At 29.3% G+C, this 21,788-nt stretch overlaps 1 protein-coding gene across 3 annotated transcripts in view; it reads left to right on the forward strand.

The window, feature by feature from the left end:
• Positions 1-21,788, forward strand: part of LOC101895495 (homeobox protein cut) — a 127,720-nt gene that overhangs the window by 59,578 nt on the left and 46,354 nt on the right. For all 3 annotated transcript variants that reach the window (XM_011295533.3, XM_005186666.3, XM_020037902.2), the window contains exon 2: positions 7,942-9,054. In XM_011295533.3, the coding sequence (XP_011293835.1) occupies positions 7,942-9,054 (1,113 nt within the window). The remainder of the gene's footprint in view (positions 1-7,941; positions 9,055-21,788) is intronic.

Here is a 21,788-nt window from a genome sequence, read left to right on the forward strand (position 1 = left end):
AAGCAAACAATACATTAGCTCATCATCTTTGCCATTCATCGTTCTTCAGAGCCTTAGAGAGCTGAGCCAGGCCACAGCACTAACTAAACAATAATGCATATGTAATTATTACTAATTAAAGCTAAAAGCCATTTCTATAGATAGGAAAAAAAAAACGGAAAAAATAACAAAGTAAAGGTATGCTTTATCTCTTTTTCCCCTTCTCTACCTATACCCCCCCTTAACCAAGTCAGCCTAATGATATGCCATAATATTTGAAAATTTAAAAAGCCTAAGGCCATCCAAGGTTTTAAAAAGTAAGGACTTCCTTTTTTTTTGGTAAAAAAAAAAACATTGGCTGATGTTTTTATCAAAAATTAATGGCTTGGCATAGCCCCCCAAAATTCCTCTAACCCCCCTTCATCCTTTTTCACAGGCATCCATTTGACCATTGTTAAATAAATAATTAAAATAAGTTACCTTTTTTTCCAAATCATAATGATTTTTGGTTGTTGTTCTTGTTGTTGTGGAAAAGCCATAAAATTTTATTACAAACATAAAAGCTGGCCAACATGATTAGTAAAAATCCAGAAAAATTTTGTTTGGAAAAAAAACTTCCCCAAAAAAAATTGACCATATGTGAAATTCGGAAAAGGAAGGCAAAGTTTAATTAATCAAAAGGGAAGAATTAATCTAAACAAATACACAAAACTTTTCTATTTCCCCATCATATAATAATAACCTGAAAGTAGTGGCAGAAAAGGAGGATGGGGACAGGATGAGCATAAATTTTTATTTATTTTAAATTTATTTTATTTTAAAATTAAAATTTTTTTAAATTAAATTTATTTATTTTAAATTTAAATCTATTTTATTTTAAATTTTTATATATTTTTTTAAAAAAATCAGCAAAAAAGATATATTTTAAAAATTCCTGGATTTTTCTCCCAAAAATATGCACCATTTTCTAAATTTTATAATTTTGAAAAATTTATAATTTTAATTAAACCGTTTATTATACATTTCCAAAAAAAAAAATTTGAATCACTTAATGAATTTTTGGTTTTCTAAATTTTCAACATCCAAATGTAGGCTATATTTTTCGAAAATATCATAACTAAATGAATATTTTTTTTGAAATTTAATTTTTGTTTTTCTTAGTATTTTTTTCAATATTTTTGGACTCAGTTCTTTATTTTTTAAGTCAGTGAATCCCAAAAGCAGGCAATACATTTTAATTAAAAAGATTTTCGCGAGTGTTTTTGAAGACATTTTTCGGGATTTGAGTTTCCTTAAAATTCCTTTCAATAACTCTAGTGAACATACCGAATTTGTTATTTTTCCACTTTCTCCCATCTTCACCACCTAAAAATAGGCTATAAAATTTAAAGAAAAACATATAATGTAGCATATTTCTATCTCTAATTTTGATTTCGGTTCAAGAGCAGAGCAATCTTTTTCGAAAACAACATTTCTAGCTTCTTTGTTACATTTTTCATGAACTCCTAAAAGCCGACACCACTTTTACCGGATTTTGTATTTCTAGCACTTTAAATTTTACAAAAAAATATATAATTCTGGCTTCGATTCCTTCCTCTCCTTTTTCGAAAACAATGTTTCTAGCTTCTTTGTGACATTTTTCATGAACTCCTAAAAGCCGACATCACTTTTTACCGGATTTTGTATTTCTATCCCTTTACATTTTCTGTGAGTTTTGAATTTTGTTTTTTTGAAAAATTCAATTCCACTGATTTTACTGAACATATTTTGATTGGGGTTTCTTCATGCTAGCCCCCGAAAGTATGCTACATTTTTTCAAAACTAATAATAATGAACTGTTGTGACATATTTTTCAAATTCTCACAAAAGAATTGTTATTTTGCAACATAACCGACCAAAATTTTTCATTGGTCTACCCTATGCTTCCTAAAAGCCGGCACCACTTTTTAATACATTTTGTGTAATGTTATTATTTAATTATATATTTTATTTATTTGTGTTATCTTTATTTGAATACATTTTTATGAGTCACTTTTTATTTGAAATATTCTTAGATTTTTTCTATAATTTACTAAAAATTTCCCCCAAAAGTATGCAATATTTTTTAGAATTACAAATGCTCGGCTATTTTGGCATGCATACATTTTTGTTAGCTTTATATTTTCTAAAGCCACTAATTTTGATCTTTATTTTATATTTCCCAATCCTTGGACCCCTAAAAGCAGGCACCATTTTTTCAAATTTTCCACTTTTATTATTTTTTTGTAATTTCTTAAGAAATCTCAATTTTTATCCAGCTGTCTCTACTTAACTCCCCCACTTTATAACCAAAATTTTCAAAAAATCATTGAAATTTCTTTCCATTCTATTCTGATTTTGACTTTTTCTATAAATCCCTGGACTCCTAAAAGCAGGCACCATTTTTTCAAAATTTCCACTTTTATTCCTTTTTGTAATACGAAATCTCAATTTCTTCCAGCTGTCTCAACTTAACTCCCCCACTTCATAACCAAAATTTTCAAAAAAAATCATTGAAATTTCTTTCCATTCTATTCTGGGCGACAATATCCCACATGTCACAACTGTCACTTGAAGGCATATTTCTCTGCGTTTTTTTTTTTCTTTCTTGCAAATAACCCTACAATACCGCAATCCAACAAGTTATTTCGAAAACAAAACACAACTCCTTCTGTGTGACATTTTTTTAACACACCACAAAAGCAGCAGTATTCAAAACACGCTGCCTGGTCGGTCTTTCGATTCTCATTCAAAAAATACCCCATGCCCTCAAAAATGGTGTTTTTTTTTTGCATATTGTTCAATGAGGTTTTTTTCTGTTTGATGGCGAAAAAATTGTTTGTTGTTGCTGTAAAGTACTTCGTCCTACATACAATACCACATTGATTTGCTTTGATTTATTGTTGCCCAGACCAGCCGCACATTGAAGTGTGTACTTCTTTGCAGCATTCGCGGCAAGGCAACAAATCAACCCTCTTCTCCTGAGCGAGCGAGTGCCGCCAAATCTCTTCCTTTTTTTTTTTGCATTACAAAATTTTTGTAATTTTTCTGGCCTCCCCTTGGCAGAAGTTTTTGCATTGCAAAAATTTTTTTCCTGTGACTTTTTTGCTTCCTCTTCTCGAATTTGTTGTTCATGTATAATTATTTAAACCCTACTTATATTAGCACGCGTGGTCTTGTTGTTGTGGTGGCATAGTTTTGTCGTCTTCTGAACTCTGCTCGGCAATTGCAGCTGACGCGTGCCCATGCCATGAAACAATAGGACCAAACAGACCGCTCGCTTATTGTAAGAAATCCAAAGAAGTTTGGAGTTTCTTTTTTTTGCCCTGGTTTGGCTTGAGAGCAACGTGCGATTGCCAGTCTGCCATCACTTGATGGGCAATTCGAAATTTGCCAACAATTAAAAAATAAAAATTGTAGCAAATTATTAACCCTCTTGAAGAAGTACCATGGAAAATATTCAATAGCTGAATATTTTTTTGTTTCTTTAATTCCCCCAAAAAAGGAATTGGAAACTTCTGTTCGAAAAGGTGAAATATTTATTTTTTTTTGGTTCGTATCAAAGCTACCCGCATTTTAGTTAATTAACTCGTTTTCTCAATGCTTTTGCTCTTTGAAAACACCCACACAAAATAAAGGTCTGAACCAAGCATATCCTTTTCTGGGTATTTTTGGTTTTTTGTCGGGAACATTAATTGATTTGTATGAGTGAATGAATGAAAGGCTGGCTGACCAGGCAAACCAAAGCCAAAATAACATTTAAAAACAAAAAAAAAAAATGGGATCAAAAAGGGAATTCTCACAACACCAAAATTATGAAAATTACAAAATGAGAAAAAAAAATATAAATTTTATATTTTAAATAATTACTAAAAAAAATAATAAATACTAAATACGAATTAAAAAATATTTTTTTTCATAAATTAGAAATAAATAAAAAATAAAGATTAGCATTCGAATAAAATCAACAGATTATAAAAATTCCAATTTAGTTAAAAAAAGATAAAAATAAAGCCTAAAAATATGCTATATTTTTAATTAAAAAAAATAAAGCCTAAAAATATGCTTTATTTTTAGTTTTTTTCTTAACAAATTTGGAATTTTTATAAGCCAAGAATTTGTTTATTTTATTTGAATGCCTATATTTATTTTTTATTTATTTCTTATTTATGAAAAAAAATTTAAAAAAAAATATTTTTTTAATTCACCCTCCCAAAAGTATGCCTTACTTTTTGTTAAATATTATTTTAAAAAAATGTAAACTCTATTTAATTTCACTTTTATGTTGATTTAAATATTTTTAAAGGGATTTTTTTTCTCCAATTATTTGAATTAGAACCTGTCATTTACCTAAAAGTATGCTTTAATATTTATTTTAAAAATATATGCTTTATTTTTAAATTTTTTAAACAAATTTCGAATTTTTACAAGCCAAGAATTTGTTTATTTTATTCGAATGCTAATTTTTATTTTTTATTTATTTCTACTTTATGAAAAAACGATTTTTTATTGTTCATCCTCCCAAAAGTTTGCCTCACTTTTTGTAAAATATAATTTATAAAAATCTAAAATAAATTTAATTTCACTTTAGTGTGGATTTAACTGAATCAATTTAGATTTTATTCCGTATTTATTAGAATTAGAACCTGTCATTTACCTAAAAGTATGCTTTAATATTTATTTTGAAAAATATTAATTTCTACCAAAGGCATTTTTAATTTTTTTAAATATTATTTTCAATTATTTAACTTCCCTTAAAGGCTTTTTCTGTGCTAAAATTGTGTAAAAAAGTGGATTTTGATATTTTTTTTACCTAAAAGTATGCATCATTTTTGTCTTGTATAAAAAAATAAATATTTTTAAAATTATTTTTAGTAACTTCAAGCATTATACAAACTAATTTCGTGGAAAGTATACGATAGAAAATGATTTTGAAGGATTTTGTTCGCCTAAAAGTATGCCTCATTTTATATATTTTTTTTTTTCAATTTTTGGTTGTCCAATATTGAAAAAAATATATATTTTTTGCCCCCTCCCTTATAAGAAAAGCATATTGAAAAATAATTTTTCATATTTTTTTTCACCCAAAAGTATGCTTTAGTTTTTATCCTTTTAATTTTTATTACCTATTTATTTGTATACCATTAAAAATCTAAACTTTTTCCTATCCTTGTTGGACAATTTGCCATAAATATTAAGAGATTTTATATATATTTTCCGGTAAGCAATTATCCTTTGGGATAAATCCACACAGAAATTTTCCTTCTCAAAAAGAAAAAAAAAATTAAAACAACAACAAAAAATTTTGTGACCACTGAAGGGGTTTTTTTTTGTTTTTATTTCTAAAACTTGGTTTCCTGTTTGGCTTGGTGTTCAATGGAAAAAGGGTTAGCAAAACTAAAGGCACAAATTTAGTTACCATAGATGCCAGGCCGTAAGTTTTGGCCATAAATAGTTTCCTTCTCTCCATCCCAGCTTTCTTTATTTATTTTTGGGCAACCCTCATTAATTTTACTTTTAAAGTCATTACATTTCAAATTTGGCCAAATTAATACATTACAGGAAAAAATGCAGGGGATTTTCCATGTGTTATTTGTTGTTTATCGATAAGATTTTATTTTATGTCGGAGTGGTAGAGGAGGGGAGTAAATAGCCAGAAATTGTTTGGGAATTTTTTTTTTTTTTTTTTGGCCAAAAAAAAGGTAGCAAAGTTTTTCCTGGCTATTGCAACAAATTAGTCTGGTATTTTTTTTTTGTTTTCCAAGGGGCTTGAGGTTTGTTTGCTTAAAGTTTCCTTGATTTCTGAGTTTTTTTTTGGGATGGCAATTAGTTGGGAATAAGAGGAGCAAGTTTTTAGTTTTATTTCATGTTTTTTTTTTTTTTTTTTTGCTATAAACGGAAGTAATAAGCCTTCGATTAAATCAGCAGCATAGTAAAAAAGTTTAAATTTGTTATGATTGAGATTTGTTGTTGTTGTTGGAAAATAAATACAACAAAATTTGTTTAATTGCAAAAGTTGGAAATTTCCTTTCAATGCCAGCAAGGTATCGATTTGTATTTGCCTTGGCATGAAATAAAATCAAATGAAAGAAAGCGAAAAAAAAAGAAATTATACAAAATCATGTAATCCGGTGATTAAGCATGATCGACTTTGAAATCAAATGACGTTTTCTGCGAGAAACCCAAAAATTGCCTTAAGGCTTTACAGAAACTCCAAATGAAAGGAAACCCACAAAACGAAATCCTTGCTGCCATTGCTGCTCCTGCTTATAATGGTGCATGGTTGACTGGTTTAAGTAAGGCTAATGTCCGTCTAGATGGCTGGCTGGCTGTGGTCGTATTAAAAACCCATTGCCAGCAGACAGCAAAAGCCATCACAGCTTCTTCCTGCCATTCCCTCCTCCAACTCAGGCAGATAATAGCCCCGGAGCCTGCCTGCCTGCCTTGTCAATGTCCTGGTTTAGTCATCGATAAAGGCTTCGATGTAAAGTACAGTTTGGTGTCCTTGTTGATGATTTCTTTGTTTTCTTGTTTCATCGCCACCATTCTCAGCATCCCAAGCCAACACCATGGCCAAGACCAGGGGGCAGGGAGGAGAATAAAAAAATTCCCTTCATTGCCTTTGGCTTAGATTTGTCAACAGTTCTTCATTCATCATCAAACACAAAATAGAGAGAGAGAGAGGAAGGACCACAAAGCAAGCAAAAGGAGTTGGCTATCAATATTTTTAGATTTTTAAAAAATATGGAAAGCAATTTTATATTTCCAAGGGGGTTGTTTACCTCCTTCCCCCATCCTCCCGCAATAAAATATTTTCCTAAATACTTGAAAATCGATTATTATTTGTATTTAATAATTCATAATTACCAAAGATTCTCAAAGGTCTCCCACCCTCACACACTCCCCAAAATTTTCGCCCAAGTATTTAAAGTATTTATTAAATAAATATTTAATTTTTTTCAAACTGCTTGCCAGACAAACAAAAAGACTCCTTACCTCAATCCCATGCAACTCATTTCTTCCCTGACCAAAAGGTATCAGCATTTTTTTCAAAATCCTTTTTTTTTTTGGAGTTTGTTTTGTGCCGGCATCACTTGTTGGAATTTTAGCCACGTGAGAATTTGAACAAGTGTTGGCAGTGTACGACGACGACCAGCCAACAAAATATCGCAAGAAATAATGGCCAGCCACCACCCCTTGCCAAATTTGAAGGATACTAAGTCTTTAAGGGATTTTGTTACAACCAAAAGGCAAATGTTTACAAAAATTGAAAATCTAAAAAGGAGTTGCTGAAGGAACAGTCGCAATTTTTTAAAGTTTTGCAAAGCAAATTATCACAATTGGCAGAGATTTTATGAAGCAAATAAAAATTAAAGCATATTTTTGGGGGCAATGGAGGCAAAAATATTTAAAACAGAAAAAAACTAAATTTAAAGATGTTTTCTCAAACAAAATATCATAATTTATATAGGTTTTATAGGGAAAACAAAAATCAAAGCATAATTTTGGGGGCACTTTGGGATAATATAATAATTTTCCCTAAAACTATTAAATATTTAAGAAAATTATCGATCTTTTAAATGGTATAATGTAAAGATTATTCAATTTAAATATTGTAGCATACTTTTGGGGGTTAATGGAAACAAAAAACATTTTTTCTAAATAAAAATATTTGAATCAGAAGAAACTATATTTCAAAAACCAAATATCATAATTTATATAGATTTTATAAAGAAAACAAAAATTAAAGCATACTTTAGGGAAAATAGGGAAAATAGGGAAAATAATTATTTCCTAAAAATATTTAACATTTAAGAATGTAAACTATTTTTTAATGATATATTACATTTAAATATTGTAGCCTATTTTTAGGCACCCAAAAAAATTATTTTCTCAATAATTCATATTTAAAATTATTTTTTTTTCACCTTTTTCCCTCCCCAGAGAGCTACCTTGGCTGAAAAGGAAGTCAACACGCTAAAGGAACAACTGTCCACCAACACCCCCAACACCGACACCAACAGCGAAACCGACAACAACTTGGACTTGTCTCTGGTCGCTACCTCAACAGCAGCTAACAACAACAGTACGAGTAGTTGTAGTAACAACACAGAGGGCACCACCGCCGCTGCAACAGGTCACGACGGCAGCAGCTCAGCCAACGATATCCCACCAAACAGTAGTCGCCTATCGCCCACATTCGATAGCCATAACACAAAATTGCTAAACAGTGTGGCAGCAGCCATAACCCTGCATCAGAACGGTGGTAATCTATTGGCCACCACGCCATCACCCTCACCCCCGTTGTCGGACAGTGGGGCCCAGCCACTGAACGGCTGTCTCAATCCGAAATTGTTTTTCAATCACGCCCAACAGGTTATGATGATGGAAGCTGCTGCTGCAGCAGCCGCCGCAGCTGCAGCTGCTGTGCAACAGCAACAATCGCCAATGCACTCGCCGCAACCGGCTCAGATTAGCGTTGAGGCCGATGAAGAAATGCAACAACCCACCAACAATAATAACAACAACAACAGCAATCACAAAACAAAGGATGCCCCCAACATGGCTGCCTTAGATAAGGTGACTGTCAGCGATACTCAGGCCGAAGGTGTTGTGGATGATGACAACGAAGACGACGATGACAACGTAGAAGAAAGAGGAGCAACAGAAACGGAAAAAGACAACATTAATAATAATCGTAGAAGTCCAAATCCCAACAATGGCGCAACGGAAATGGAAGCCACGGGAGTAGAGGATGAAACGGAGGCCAATAATGCCGCCAGCGATTGTCCAACATCGATAAATAATAATAATAACAATAAAAATATCAATAGTTTTAATAGTGATAATAAACATAGTTTAAATGCCAGTTGTACGGAAACGGAAAAGACAAATGCCACCAATGCTAATAGCACCTCGACCACCACAAACCCCCTCACTCACCCCAACAGCATTAGTGCCACAAATCTGTTGTTGGATATGGATGTAGCCAGTAGAGGGTCCTCCTCGTTTATGGATTCGAAACATTCAGATTTTGTAGCTGCCAAAGAAAAAGAGGTAAGTGAGATATTTAGTTTTATTTTTTTTTGTCGAAGAAAATTAAAGTCTGCTTTTAGGCAAAATCCAGTGTTTGAAAAATTTTAAAATAATTTCCATAATTCTGAGGGGAGATATACCGCTCCAATAAGAGAAGAAAAAATATATAGAGATTTTAAGATTTTTTTTTGGGAAAAATTGTAGCCTACTTTCAGGCAAAATCAATTTTTTTGGCTTTTAACATTATTTTCGGTCATTTTTAGCAGGAAAATTAGTTAAACTTTAAATATAAATTAGGGAAAATTTTAATAGCATTCCAAGATAGGATTTTGTAAATTTTTTTGGTAAAAAGTGTAGCCTACTTTTAGGCAAAATCAATTGTTTCGCCATTTATGCAAAATTATGGGACCAAATAGAATTTTTTTATCTACAATTGTATATTAATTAATATTGGATACCGTATTTGACTATTTTTTTTTGAAAAAAAAAACTAAAGCCTACTTTTAGGCAAAATTGGGTTGTTGATAGAATTTTATTATTTTTTGGTAATTTTTCGGTTTTTTTTTTTACTTTATTTACACTTTCAGTATATAAAAGAAAAATAGAGTTTTTTTTTGAAAAAATGATAGCCTACTTTTAGGCAAAATTTCGTTGTTGATAACATTTTTTTATTTTTTTTGTAATTTTTCGGAAATTTGTTCACTTTATTTACACTTTGAGTATATAAATGAAATATAGGATATTTTTTTGGAAAAATAATAGCCTACTTTTAGGCAAAATATATTTTTATTTAAATTGTTGGCAAATTGAAAGGGAAAATTTTAATAGAATTCAACGAAGATATTCCAAGACGGGATTTTTAGCATTTTCTTGGAAAAAAAAATTGTAGCCTACTTTTGGGCAAAATCATTTGTTTTAAATTTTTTGCAAAAATTTTACAGCGAAATAAATTTTTTTTTTATTATTTTACATTAACTTACTTTATTAGGTATTATTTTTGAATATATTTAAAAAAATTAAAGCCTACTTTTAGGCAAAATCCAATTTTTGGTTGTTTTTTATATTTTTTTTTTCTATTTTTGGGAAATTTAACTTTAAACTATGAAACTGAATTTAAAAAATTATTTTTGTTTTAATAATTTTCTCAAAATTATAGCCTGCTTTTAGGCAAAATATAATATTTTGATTTATTCCATTTTTTTAATTGATTTTAAATTTAAATATCTGTCACGATTTCCACATCAAATTACAGTTATGTCCTTTTCTTGAAATTTCTCTAAAATCTAATGCCTATTTTTAGGTCGAACCCAAAATCAGCTGATTTGAAAATTCCCGTTTTGCTTCTTTTGTTTATGCCCACAAGGGGTTTCTTTTCTAACCCCAAGGTGTTAAAAAGTACTTAAGCATCACTTACAACAATATTACCCCCTCCTCCTCCTCTCCCAGCTCTCCATCACCCTCCATGAAATTGTAACTGAGTCTAAAATTAAATGAATAGGCAATGAAATGCCAGAATAAAAAGCAGAAAAATGAAACGGCAGGCAAACGCCGTCTCCAAGATAGACCGCAGACAGTGTTAAGGCTAAAGACCTTTCAAAAAAAAAAAAAAAAAAAAAAAAAATACAAAAATAGAAGGAAAATGGACGCAATGCTACGCACAATTGAAGAAGAGCCAAGGACGGAAACAAAAATATTCCCCAAAAAAAAAAATGACTGACTTTCTTTAAGGGATCCCTTGTTTTTTTTTCAGATTTTTTGTCCGCTGGGAAGGAAGTTGTTTGTTTATCCTGTTTATTTGTTGAGCAAAATCATTCAAGTCAAAATATCAATGTTATTTACCCAAAAAAAAAAACGTTGGGTCCCTTTTGATGTCATAAAGTTTTTGAGTATTGACAAGTTAATTTTTTACGCCTTCAATTGTTTTAATAGAGACAAAAGTGAAACCCTTTTTTGTTTTGGGGTTAAATCAACAAAAAAAGCGAAGAAGAATCCTATTTCAAAGAGTTTTCCACAAAACCCCACCCCGTTTTTATTTGGCCTTCCTTTTGTGACTTTATGCCAGCTATGTGACCTTGTCTGTATTCCCACTGAATATTTACAAATATGCCATAGATCTTTTGAAGGGAGAAGACTCGGGAATACATAATTTATTACTTAAAATTCCTAAAGACTTCAGAAAAAGGGAGCAGCAGCATCATCTGCCACATTCGCTTGTCTTTCTGTGACCCTCCACTTGATATCGCAACATGTGTTGTTTTCTTTAAGCGAAGTGCATCATTGAGTTTTCTCCAAACCATGTTTATAATTACATGTGTTTGTTTAAAAAAATATATATGTTGAGGGGATTTAAGTAGTGTTATCGCCGGGAGAAAAAAATTAAAAAAAAAAATAAATAAATAAGTAAATAAAAAAATTAAAAATTAAAATTATATCCCAAAAGTATGCTTTAATTAAAAAAAATTACAAAATCTTTAATTAAAAATACACTTGAACAACCTTTAATAAATAAAAGCTCTTTTGAAAATAGTAAAAAAACATGTAAAAGTAAAAAAATAGTGCCCCCTAAAAAATAAAAAAAATAATTTAAAAATTATATCCCAAAAGTATGCTATAATTTTTTAAAATCTTACCAAATATTATTTAAAAAATATACTCGAAAAAACTTGGATAATTTAAAGCTCTTTTCAAAATTGTAAAAATATGTAAAAGTGAAAAAAATAATATTTCTGCCTAAATATTTGCTTCAAAAATCTCCCAAAAATATTGAATTTTTTGAAATTTCCGATTTTTTTATTAAATAAATTTATCAATTTAAAAACTTCCTATTAATTTAATCCTCATTTCAAAAGTTTTTTTTATTTTATGAAAAATTAAAATTTTAATCCTAAAAATAGGCATATATGAAACTAAATAAAATCAATAAGAGCTGGAGAGTGAGGTTTTCTAAAAATCGTAAACAACACGTTAAAGTAAAAAAATATATCCGCCGAAATATATGCTTTAAAAATGTGATAACAACTTTGCTATTTTTTTAAATTTCCAAGTATTTGTTTTATCAAATAAATTAATCAATTTGAAGACTTCCTCTTAATTTAATCCTCATTGCAATTGATTTATTTTATTTTATAAAAAATTTAAATGTTAACCCCAAAAGTAGGCACCACTTTTTAAGGAATGTTATTTTTCTTTAATGAATTTATATGAAACTAAATAAAATCAATAAGAGCTGCAGAATAAGCTTTTCTAAAAATTGTAAAAAACACGTAAAGTAAAAAAATATTTTCGCCTAAATATATGCTTTAAAAATGTTTAAAAAAATTGATTTTTTTTAATTTCCGAGTTTTTTTTATTGAATAAACTAATCAATTTAAAAATTTACTTTTAATTTATTCCTCGTTTCAAAGGATTTTTATTTTATGTGTTTGATTTTTTTTCCCTAAAAATAGGCACCACTTGTTGAGGGATATTATTTTTTTTTTAATGGAAATAATTAAAACTAAATAGTTTTCAATGGCTAGAGATAAGACCTAGTATTAATTTAATCCTCATTTTAAAAGATTTTTTTTTATTTTATAAAAGAATTTAAATGTTAACCCTAAAAATAGGCACCACTTTTTGAGGGATAGTATTTTTTAATGTTTATAATTGAAACTAAATAGTCTATAAAGTTTGAACACCTTAAAGAGATGTAGTATCTCAAAATGATTGTGCCTATGAAATAATTTAAATTATTTTGCCTAAAAGTATGCAAAATTTTAGGGAAATATCAAAAAAATAAATTAAATCAATTTTTTTTTTAAATTTAAATTTAATTTTTGTAAAATTAAATTTATTTTTAAATTTTTAGAAATTGTGTTTTTTTTAAATTATGTAATATTTTTTTTTATTTAAAAAAAAAGGTAAATTAAAATTTCTAAAAAAAAATAATTTTAGAAATTCTGGTTTTAATTTTAAAAAGTCGTGTTGTTCTTTTTATTTCTTTTTTTCTAATTTTCAACAAAAAAATTTTTTTTTGCCATTTTTTTAATATCTCCGCAGAAAAAACTCATCCATTAAAAATGTTTTTTTTTTTGCCCAAACAAACCAAACTTATTACATGATATTTATGAACATATGTAACAAATAAATTTTGCAATTTTTACTTTTTTTCCTTGGGCTTTGACAACTTGCCATTATGGATTTTTGGTTGGTGGCTGCACATTTTCAAAATCAAAAAAAAAAAATCAAAACCAAAACCAAAAAAATGCACAAAAAAAGAACTTTAAAAGAAAAATATTGGAGAGTGTCACTTGAATACATTCGAACAGATTTATCATGTTCCAAAAGCAACAAAATAAATACTTAGACATTATTATAGACATTTACAGCCAGCCAAGCAGACAGTCATCATCATTGCTGGCTGGCTGCTTGGTTGGCTAGCTGGCTGACTGGCTGCCTGGCTTGCACACAGCCATAAAGTAAATAATGATTTTAGTAAAGAAAACAAACTTGTCAAATAATCCAAATTGTGTCTGGTTAAAAATTGAAAATTATGAATAGTTTTTTGCAGCAGCAATAAAAAAAATTATTTTTCCTTTGCCAGAGATGTAAATATTTTCACCGCAAGAGAAAATGGAGGGGAGAGGGGGGGTCAAAAAAAATTAAAATGCATTTCAAGCCATTAAATTTTATGGTCGCATATGTTAGATATTTGTTATGGCAGAGACATCAATGTTTGTCATAGGTGGTGGTGGTGGCCTAGGGGGCTTAAAAGGCTTGAAAACAGATTAATAGAAATTAATAATTCCAAATATAAATTTTAGATTTTTTTTCAACTTTTTTTTTGTTTTGTTACGGTTTTTTATTTCACAATTGATAACCAACCTGCCTAACACCAACACCAAAAAACGATAACATAATTATTTTAGAAACATAAAACAACTTCCTGTTTAATGGTATTTTGATTGCTGGTTTCAATTTTTTTTTTGTATTTTTTTTTTTTAAATAAAGACCTCAATTCAATTGGCTTGGCTTATCAGCCAGTGTATGGAAATTTATCGTTTCTAATTTCATAATTTTTTTTTTGTTGGAATTCACAAATTTATTTTCAATTCATTTGAATTTTTGGTTTTTTTTTTGGTGGTTTGTTGTGTTTTACAAACACATAGTTATCAAATTAACATATTTTGTTTTCCATTAAAGCAAAACCCCAATCCCCCCCTCTCTCTCCCTCTCATTCTCTACATTTTATAAAACAATAACCACAAAATCCATGTGTGGTGTTGTGATGGTGGGGCCAAATATTTGGCCCCTTTATTATGGTTCGATGCTGATGACTGATGACTTATCATTTTGACACAGACACACGCACACACATACATGGGCCACACAATTTAACTCGAGAAAATTAAAACAATATTGAATAATAGGAAATTTTTGTTGGACCATAAAAATTGGCACAGACATGCATGGCTTGGTTGCTAAATAAAAACGGAATGTTTTTTTCTGGAATACAGATTACATTATTTAATAATAATTTTAGGTTCCAGATTTATAGAAAGAACAAAAGTAAAAAATTAACATAAAATTTCAAAAAAAAAAAAAAAAAAAAATGTGACCATAATTTTTAATATATTTTTCATATATGGTCCCATAACCCCCCAAAAATTAATAAATAAAAAAATTTTAAAACCATAATTTTTAATATGTTTTTCATATATGGTCCCATGACCTCCCAAAAATTAATAAATAAATAATTTTTAATAGATGTCCCATATATGTACCCATGACCCCCAAAAATATGCTTTAAAATATTAAATTTTGGGTTCTAAGTTTCAAAAACGAACGGAAGTTAGATATTTTGATTTAAAAAAATTCTTTAAAACCATAATTTTTAATATATTTCCCATATATTGTCCACCTAACCCCGAAAAGTATGCTTTAAAATGTTTAATTTTGGGTTCTTAGTTTATGGAAGTTAAAATATTTGTTAAAAAAAATCTTTAAAACCATAATTTTTAATATATTTCCCATATATGTACCCATAACCCCCAAAAGTATGCTTTAAAATATTAAATTTTGGGTTATGAGGTAAAAAAACGAATGGAAGTTAGATATTTTGATTTAAAAAAAATCTTTAAAACATAATTTTAATATATTTCCCATATATGATCCCATGACCCCCAAAAGTATGCTTTAAAATGTTTAATTTTGGGTTCTAAGTTTATGGAGAGAACGGAAGTTACAATAATTAACAAAAAATTTAAAAAAAATCTTTAAAATCATAATTTTAATATATTTTCGACATATGTACCCATTACCCCCAAAAGTATGCTTCAAAATGTTTAATTATAGGTTCTTAATGGAAATTAGAATATTTGATTAACATAAAATTTCCAAAAAATTTTTTTTTTCTTCAAAACCATAATTTTTAATATATTTTCCATATATAGTCCCCTAACCCCCAAAAGTATGCTTTAAAAGTTAAAAAAAATTATTTGCATAGTTCTAAAACCATTTTGTCATTTTTGAAAATATAAAAATATTCAACAAATCAATTACCCACCTTTGCCCTGTGAAACTCCTCAAAGTATGCTTTAAATTTTGCCATTTTCTCATATTTCCCTCTGATACCTTAATGGATTGCCAATATTGGTGAATAGATATTTTTTAATAAATCTAAAAGGTTTTTGAATTATTAAACCATTATTTATGGAATTTAGCTCTCCCCCCACTCTATCTCTCTCCCACCCTTGCTCTCTTTCTCTCAGCCTTATGCCTCAGCCTAATAATAGAAATTGATTTCTGTAATATTTAAGCAAACACAACATTGTCATTTTGAAGTACTCTACGGCTGCATAAAGCTTCCCCTACCCCGACCGGTTTGGGAGGCAAAGAAAAAACAACAACAACAATAACCAATAGCTTAAAAAACTGGATTCTGTTGTTGTTTTTGTTCAAAAGACTTCCAACCGGAATGGATAACAAATATTTGCAATCATTCAATGGCATATTATGGTTTCGACAAAGTTGATGCATTTCTCTTGTGCCACAAAAGCCAGGCAGAGCAATGCAGCCGAATCTCGGCAAACTCCTACTCAATGAATTTACAATGAATGGGGATTCAGTTTTTTTTTGCACAGAGAGCGAGAGAGGGGTTGGGGGAGGCCTGCAGAGATAAATAAAACAAACCCAGGCCGGGTAGATGTTTGTTGGCCATGCTCCTCCGATATGTATATTAACATTCATGTATTTATTCATGTTTACCAAATAGCTTTTTAATGGATTTTCAAATCAACAGCATCCATGAAGGCAGCAGGAGCAACAAAAAAAAACCTGGAAATAAAAGAACACAATTCAATAGCCAAGTACCTGGCGAAAAAAGAAAAAACAACAACAACAAGCCAAGATGGTTTTGAAAAGAAGACATCAAACCATCATCATTATCAGTATTGAGATTTTTTAAGGCTGATTTTGTTGTTGTTTTTTGTATGGCAAAGATGATTTTGATGATGAGTGAATGATGAGTGAGCAGGCCCCCTGATCTATAGAAAATGAATTTCAAAGGATTTCCAAATAGCTTAGACAAAACACCTGCATAGAAAGAAGCCCAAGCTGATATTTCATTGAAAGGAAAGGTTAAATGTGGCCAGAATTTCAATCAAAAGAAGGAAGGGGGTAATCAAAAATTTAATAGGGACCTGAAAGTAGGCAATGGATTTGGGTTTTTCTGATTTTTCGGCCTTAAAAAGGGGTTTTGAAAAATAAAAAATACCTAAGGGAATGGAATATTTTTCAAAATTTCAAAAACTTAACATGTGCCTAAAAGTAGGCAATATATTTTGTTTTTAGGTTATTTTCGCCCCTCAAAAATGGGGTTTGGAAAAAAAAAATAAAATTAAAAAAATTCTATAAGGAAAAGGAATATTTTTCATAAAGATCTTGGAAAATTTTTTAAAGTTAAACAGTAACCTAAAATTAGGCAATAGATTTTGTTTTTAGGTTATTTTCGCTTTAAAAAAAATAAAAATTAAAAAAAAAATGCAATAGATTTTGTTTTTCGGTTATTTTCGCAGTAAAGGAAGAATAAGGAATATTTTTTCACTTTTTTATGAAAATTGAATAATTTCCATTACATTTCCAAAATTTTGGATTTTGGAAATTTTTTTTTTTAACAAAAATTGCAAGATTTCTTGCATTTTTGCCTTCTAGGAGTAAAATGAAAGCATTTGAAGCCAAGAAAGGGGAAATTGAGGGAAATTTATAATTTTGGGAATTTTCGAAAAATTCTTCTTCTTTCTTCTTCTTCTGTTTTTCTTATTTGAGTTCTATGAGAAAAAAAATACGAAACCAGAACGAAAGTGTTTATAGGCAAAAAATCAAAATTTCCCTCTTATATTTTTTGGAAGAAATTCCCAAATGGGAAGTTTTTAGGGAAATTTCATAATCTCGACAGAAATGAACAAGAAATTTGGATTATTTGACATTTTTTTTAATTTCCCCTGGAGTTGAAGAATTTCCCTCCAGAATAAAATATTTGTTTATGGGAATTTTTCAGCAGTTCTTGCTGATTTGGCCTCTGTAAGGAAAAATAAGTCATTTGAGGACAAAAGTAAAAATTTATCCTTCTACGATTCTTTTCAAAAATTCGGGATTCTTTGCAAGAAAAATTAGGGAAATTTTTATTTTTGCCAAAAATCATGAAATTATTTTATATTCTTCCTTAAAAATTGGAATTTTTGATTCTTAAACATTTTTATATTTTTCCCAAAATTTAAAGAATTCCCCTCTAGATGGAGATTTTTGTTTATGGGAATTTTTCTACAGTTTGTAAGGAAAAATATGTCATTTGATTACAAAAGTAAAAAAAATTCTCCTCTACGATTTTTTTTCAAAAATTCGAGATTTTCTGCAAGAAAAATTAGAGAAATTTTTATTTTAGAATTTAATTAGAATTCTTAATTTTTAAACATTTTTATATTTTTCCCAAAAGTTGAAGAATTCCCATCCAGAAGGAGATTTTTGTTTATGGGAATTTCTCAACAATTTTTGCTGATTTGAACTCTAAGAAAAAATAAGTCATTTGAGGACAAAAGTAAAAAATTATCCTTCTACGGTTCTTTTCAAAAATTTGGGATTCTCTGCAAGAAAAATTAGGGAAATTTTAGTTTTTGCCAAAAATCATGAAATTATTTTATATTCATCCTTAAAAATTAGAATTTTTAATTTTTAAACATTTTTATATTTTTCCCAAAATTTAAAGAATTCCCCTCCAGAAGGAGATTTTTGTTTAGGGGAATTTTTCAACAGTTCTTGCTGATTTTGCCTCTGTAAGGAAAAATATGTCATTTGAGGACAAAAGTAAAAAATGTCTCCTCTACAATTTTTTTTTCAAAAATTCGGAAAAATTAGTGAAATTTTTATTTTTGCCAAAAATCATGAAATTTGGATTTTTTTTTTTTAATTTTTTTATGAAAAAATCCCATTTTTTTCTTATTTTTTTTAATTATTTATTTTATTTTTTTCTGAATTTTTATTTTCCCAGCTTTATATTCTTCCTTAAAAATTAGAATTTTTAAACATTGAACAATTTTTGATTTTTTTTTAATTTTTTCAAACAAATCCCAAATATTTTCTTTTTTTTTTCTCAATTTTAATTTTTTGTCAAAAAGCATGTAATTATTTTATATTCTTCCTTAAATAATAGAATTTTTAAATTTAAAAAAAATTGGATTTTTTTTAATTTTTTTTTATGAAAAAAATCCCATTTTTTCTTATTTTTTTATTTATTTATTTATTTATTTTTTTTTTTTTGAATTTTTATTTTCCCAGCTTTGCATGTCAGTGTCAAAAACCAAAAATTCCAATACATTTTGTTAAACGAAAACCAATAGCTTGTGGTTGTGGCGCCTTTTGGGTCATTTTGTTTTTTCTTTTAAATTTCCCCCTTCCTCTCTACCTCCTCCCATCGAAAAATGTGTAACGCTTGAACCGACAAGCTATAATTAAGTTGGCGTGTTTAAAGTAGGCGATTTCACACACACATCTTTTTTTATTTAGATTTTTTGTATGCTTGAGTAAACCAATTGATAGATCGATTGATGGCTTTGATCGGTCGATAGGGGTTAGTGGTAATTATTTCCTCTCTTGATGGCTCTTTCTCTCTCCCCTTTCTATTTTCTTGGAGGGAGATCGTTAAGGTTATTAAACTAATAATTCAAACAAATTCTTTGAAATCTTGGAACTCTGTTGGTTTTGTTGTTGTCATTTGATAGAGCGTGTCTTGAAATAGAAACCCAACCATGGCAAACACTTGTTCAAACTTTTTTTGTTGCCTTTGATTATCGATCCAAATAATCTGTTGCTGCTAGTTTTTGTTATTATTATTATTATTTTTTGTTCATAGACAGATCAAGCCCTCCCAAGATTTTCGAGACTGTGTCTGTCTGTCCGAAACATATGTTTCGAATTCAATCAATAAAAAAATATTTGAGTTTGATAATGATTTTTTTGGAAATTTTTTCCCCGTCTGTCTTTGCAAAATTTGTTTTAGTAGTTTTTTTTTATTTCCAATTAATTATGTTATTTTTTTTTAGTTATCAATTGGTTTTTAAAGCTCAAACATCATCAGCTCTTTTGTGTGTATTTAAAAAGTAAGAATTATAGAACGAAAAAAAAATTAGAATAAATTTTCAAAATTACCTTCAATGGAATCTATAATTTGGGTGAGTGTGCAATCAAACCAAACAGCCAACCAAGCAACCAGTCAGCCATCCAACCAACCAACCAATTGATGCTAGCTGTCATTTGATGATGCCCGTCATATGGATCTGCTGATCTTTCTCTCTCTCCATTGTGGATATTCATTTGTTCAGCAATTGAAAACTGGTCTTGTTTTGCAATTATTCAATTCAAATCAATTTGCTGAGATGTGACGTTTTCAGTTGGCATTTTTGTTCGTCTTCTTCGAAAACTCACTCAATACCCATTGGATGGATGGATGGATGGATGGATGGATGGATAATCAAGCAGCAGACTACAATAAGCTGAGATTTGATAATTTATTTGTTTATAAATCAACATATGTCCATGTTAGTATGTCGGTGTTTTTTTTTTTCTGAAAAGATTTTGTAAAAAAAAAAATTGAAAATAGAGATCACCAGCCGTGAGGTCTTACATTTGGATTTCATTGGAATTGTTGTTATTGTTGGGTTTTTTATATATAGCAATGTCATCAAATAATTGAGATTTGAATTGAATTTGACGTGTGTGACCAATAATACACAGAGTTGAGTTGATTACTAATGCAGGCTCAAATAGAGTTTTCCAACAAAGCTAACGATTTTGGGTATTTTTTATTGATTTTTTTTGGTCAAAAATTGGTCGGAAATTTCTGAGAAAACTATTTTCAGATACACTTGGCTAGGAAGCTCTTCAATCACCAATATTTTTTAATAATTGTAAAATTTTGTCCCCTAAATTCCTAAGATTCTGTTTTTTTTTTTTTTTTTTTTTTTTTTTTTTTTTTTTTGGGAAAATTGTATTTGACTTCGTTTCAGGCAAACCTTGCCATATTGTGCCAACAATATATAAAAATTGTAGTACCCTCAGTTGGCTCCAAACACTCCAAAAACAATTCCCATAACATCAGTAACTAACGAGATATCATGTCCAAGTCAACCAGATTGATATGAAAACGTGTTTTCACTTTCCAGGTTCATAACATTTTTCCCCTAACCCCCCTTTCGCTCAACAACTACTGCAGAGCCAGGGAAAATTTCATAAAGCTAACTATATGGAAACATAGTTTATTTTAAAATTTTTACAGTGCCCATCATTGAATCCCGGACATGAAATTTACAAAGAGTTGCTTGATTTTTGAATTCTTTGCTCAATTTTCTTTTGTTTGGGTTTTTATGGCAGATATCTATATTTTTGAGGACCTGGTAGGATCTAGAAATCCTGCCACTAATATCCATGACATTAGCGCTTCCCATATCTGGCGAATTTGGAGAATTTTTTTTGAGAAATTGTGTTTTTTTTTTACAAAAATCTGACCTGTTTGTTCCATAGCTCTTCTTCTAGATCAACTAGGCTTCCACAAAAATTTATATTTTTCATTAACCGGGCCCTTATTGTCCCAAAAAAAAATTTCAAGGTGATAACTCAAAGCCTTCTAATCTTAAATCGCAACGACATTAAAATTATATAAATTTTCTTTAAAATTCTCTTGTTTTCAGTTACAGGACCCGTAGTTTATTTTCTGATTCGATTTGGGTCCCACAAAAATTTATATTTTTTACCACACATCTCACTACTATCTATGTAAAATATTAGGGCGATATCTCCAAGCGTTTGCTTCGTAGGCATATTTAATGCACATTACGCATTAGTCGAAGTTAAAATATTTTTTATTGTGAAAATTTGATTTTGAGAGTTGCTAAATTTTTTTCCGAACTTGGTTTGGGTCCCACAAAAATTTATATTTTTTACCTGACATCTCATTGGTATCCATGTAAAATATTAGGGCGATATCTCCAAGCATTTGCTCAATAGGCATATTTGAGTCACATTACGCATTTGTTGTAGTTAAAGTATTTTTTATTTTGATTATTTAATTTTAGGGACCCCTTGATTTTTTCCCAGACCTATTAGGGTCCCAACAAAATTTGTATTTTTAACTTAATGCCTTAATAATGCTTACGCTTAATTTGGTGTATATATCTCCACGCATTCAGGAGTTAACTCCATTTTTGTACGGAGCGCAACTATTGAAT

The sequence above is a fragment of the Musca domestica genome, unplaced genomic scaffold (genome assembly GCF_030504385.1).
Source record: "Musca domestica strain aabys unplaced genomic scaffold, Musca_domestica.polishedcontigs.V.1.1 20, whole genome shotgun sequence".
Taxonomy (NCBI): Eukaryota; Metazoa; Arthropoda; class Insecta; order Diptera; family Muscidae; genus Musca; species Musca domestica.